The sequence below is a fragment of the Saprolegnia parasitica genome (assembly GCF_000151545.1).
Source record: "Saprolegnia parasitica CBS 223.65 unplaced genomic scaffold supercont2.337, whole genome shotgun sequence".
NCBI classification, from domain to species: Eukaryota; Oomycota; class Saprolegniomycetes; order Saprolegniales; family Saprolegniaceae; genus Saprolegnia; species Saprolegnia parasitica.
This window is the reverse complement of record NW_012156731.1, coordinates 4,213-7,222: the sequence shown is the minus strand read 5'-3', so window position 1 is coordinate 7,222 and position 3,010 is coordinate 4,213. Positions and strand designations below refer to the sequence as shown.

General features: G+C 54.6%; 2 protein-coding genes across 2 annotated transcripts in view; one reads left to right on the top strand and one right to left on the bottom strand.

Annotated features, from left to right (window-relative positions):
* The window catches only part of SPRG_21761 (hypothetical protein), a gene marked incomplete at both ends in the record, with an annotated part of 1,689 nt that extends 1,248 nt beyond the window's left edge, over window positions 1–441 (top strand). The window contains one exon of the mRNA XM_012355945.1: window positions 110–441. Coding sequence (XP_012211335.1) covers window positions 110–441 — 332 coding nt within the window. The remainder of the gene's footprint in view (window positions 1–109) is intronic.
* Window positions 442–1,437: 996 nt separating this feature from the next.
* SPRG_22371 (hypothetical protein) overlaps window positions 1,438–3,010 on the bottom strand; it is a gene marked incomplete at both ends in the record, with an annotated part of 2,595 nt that continues 1,022 nt past the window's right edge. The window contains 7 exons of the mRNA XM_012355944.1: window positions 1,438–1,449; window positions 1,505–1,939; window positions 1,985–2,089; window positions 2,146–2,406; window positions 2,458–2,482; window positions 2,527–2,623; window positions 2,685–2,940. Coding sequence (XP_012211334.1) covers window positions 1,438–1,449; window positions 1,505–1,939; window positions 1,985–2,089; window positions 2,146–2,406; window positions 2,458–2,482; window positions 2,527–2,623; window positions 2,685–2,940 — 1,191 coding nt within the window. The remainder of the gene's footprint in view (window positions 1,450–1,504; window positions 1,940–1,984; window positions 2,090–2,145; window positions 2,407–2,457; window positions 2,483–2,526; window positions 2,624–2,684; window positions 2,941–3,010) is intronic.

Sequence of the window (3,010 nt, the reverse complement as noted above, 5' to 3'; positions counted from 1 at the left end):
GGCCCCGATGGCAACGACGCCGGCTGCCTGAGCAACCCCAAGCCGTACTACGAGAACGTTAAGTTCCCGGCCATTCGGGGTGTGAACCACGCGAAGTGCGACGGGGAAGCGCCCAAGGAAGCGCTCCATGCCCCATCTGTGGACCCGTGCTGGGTGACTGTTGGCAGTTATGGTCGCATGTGGTGGCTTACGCCAACCTGCAGCGGCTTTGGCTGGTGTGCGCAGGGCCCCGGTGCCAAGTGCCAGTGCACGGCCGGCCGCAAGACGTTCGACTGCTCGCCCAACCCACCGTCGCACTTGATTGCGATCACCGCGTCTTCGGAGGACTCAACCGCGATGAGCAACCCGCTTGTGTGGGCTGGCGCCGCCGCCGCGCTTACTGCCGTTGCCGTCATTATCGTGATCAAGCGCAAGCGAAACCCCGGTTACGAAACCTTGTAAACACCAAATTAACGTGTTTTTGTCTTTAATTTGCCTTCATGTGGTCAAAATTTATACACAATAGTAACGTTAACGTTAAATAGAGTATACGTTGGAGCAACATCGGAACGTCCAGAAAGGTTAGATACAAACTTAGTATTAATTCTTGTATAGCCCCAGTTGGTATAGCCCCATATGATATAGCCCTGACATTCACGGCATCAACGTCATTGAAACAGAACGCTGACGGCCATGTCCTCTCAAGTCGATTTGCAGCCCATAGAGCATAGGACGTCGCCGAGCTGCATCATCTTGAACTTGGCGAGGAGCGCCTTGATCACCGGCGTAGTATGCTTGTCGTCGCCGAGGATGAGCAGGTCGTCAACATAGACCGTAACGAAAACGACATCGCGGTTGCCATTTCCTCCCACAGTTTTCGTGTAGAGGCTGCGATCCTTCTAGTTGCGCTTGAACCGAGGCTCACGAGGAACATCGAGTTCCACATGTGAGGCGCTGGACGTGCTTTGTAAAGCCTTCCGGCTGCTCCATGTAGACGAGTTGACCCTTCTTGAGCGCGGCGTTGAGAAACGCCATGAAAAAATCGTATTGACGCAGTTTCCATCCACGCAAGACCGCGTAGAGCAGAATAGCGCGCAAGGTCTCGAAGCGAATGACCGACTCGTACGTCTCGTCGTAGTCGAGTCCAAAGATCCGCCCAAAGCCCTTGATCACACTTGTATCGCAGGTTGCCGTCGCGATCGACCTTGAGCTTGAAGAGTCATCGACAATGGCCTATATTGATCAGTGCGAACTAACTGTAAAGTCGTTTATCACGCAACTTCTATATCTGTCTACACTTAAACAAATGGACTGGTGGTACATGTAGTCATTGGGACCATCCAATGGTTCGAGAGAGATTGCGATCCATCGTCCATCCATCATACTGCATTAATTACAACATATACACATGCTAGAAACCGTCGTCTTTGTCGGCAAGGAAGCCACAGTAAAAAGGGTTTAGCAGTCAGCCTAGGCACAAAGATATCATGAGCTCCATTGTATCATTTCGAAAATGGTAAAGTACCACACGACGGCGCTTAGGCTTCTTGATGTCGTCGCTCATGATGTTCTTTAGGCGCAGCATGCTTGCCGACGCAACAGGTGTCGTTGCGGGGCTGGTTGTGTCACCATCGGCCTGCGTCGGTACCATGTTTTCATCGTCATTGTTCAAAATGAGCTGCATCGCCGAGCTCCGGCGCTGGAGCGGCGGGTGCGCGATCGACTTGGGCGACGGGTCTTGTGGAATAAGTGCAGGTACAACCATCGATACGTCGATCGGCGTCACATCTGCGACCGTTTTCGCTTCGACAATGATGCGGCGGTTCGTGCGCGACGTTCGCGTCTCGTTGTTGCGCCGGTAGGAGAGCAAAGTGAACGCCGGGGACTGCACTGACGCAATCACACGCAAGTCTTGAGTGAACGCGCTGTCGTCGCCCGGTAGCCGCATAAACATATAGCCCTAAGACCACACGTAAAGGACATCAAAGTCGGAAGCGCGTCGTACACGCCACACGTGGCGCGTGCTGCGGCTTTCCTTGCTCGCGCTGGCGGTCCAGTGGTACGGCCAGCCGACCTTGACGCCATCGTTGAAGTTGAAGACGAGCGACGTCTAGGCATTGGTGGTGAAGCAAGGTACACGACTAGACTTTGGAATATGACACGCACGGGGTAGTATGTGGACGGCGGAAGGAGGACGCCAGGGACCCACTCTCCGCCACTCTCGTGCTCGGCCGTGAGACTGGCGTGCGACCGGACATCTCCCATTTTGAGCTCCGGCTCGTTGAGGCGTTCGACGCGCGCAAAGGCTACGAACGAGTACGCGGGCACTTTGTTGAGCTGGGGTCCTGCGAGAGCGAACGAGATTTTCCCGCCACAGCTGCAGTGCACGAGGTGTCCGGGGCAGCAGTGTGGGAAACAGCGCAGCTCCTACAGAGTATTGGGTAGCACCTTGCACGTTGGGGAGGCGTGGAACGGTACTTTGCGCCCTTCCGTCTTGTTGCAACTACCACAAGAATGAGAAACAACAATAGATATTCCACGGCGCACCGAATGTAGGTGTCCTTGAATGTCGTCTCACTTGTGCACGCACATTTTAAGAACTCAAGACGGTAGCCGTCGTCAATCGAGTCATACTGGATCGTGGCTAGATAAGAAGAGTTTGTGAGCGAGAGCTCCGAATGTTTCCGAAGATGATGTAGTCGTACTGCCGTCGTTGGGGTCCCCAAGGTCGCTGCTGCTTAAAGCGCGACGGTACGATGAGAGCGTGAAGGGCGTCGACTGAGCGACACCGATGACACGCAGCACCTTCTGTGGCTCGTACTGGTAGACCATGAAGAGGTAGGCCTTGAAGACGTGCTTGGTATTGCGTAGGACCTTGCTGGCCCCGCCTTTCCACGCGTATTGCCACTGATCCTCGTGTGGCGACGGGTTAATCTGGTACACGAGCGTCCCGCAGTCCTCCTACACAACGTTTGTCGGCGACAGCGGAGCAAGCGAGTCGTACTTCTGTGTTGTTCTCCTTGTATTGAAG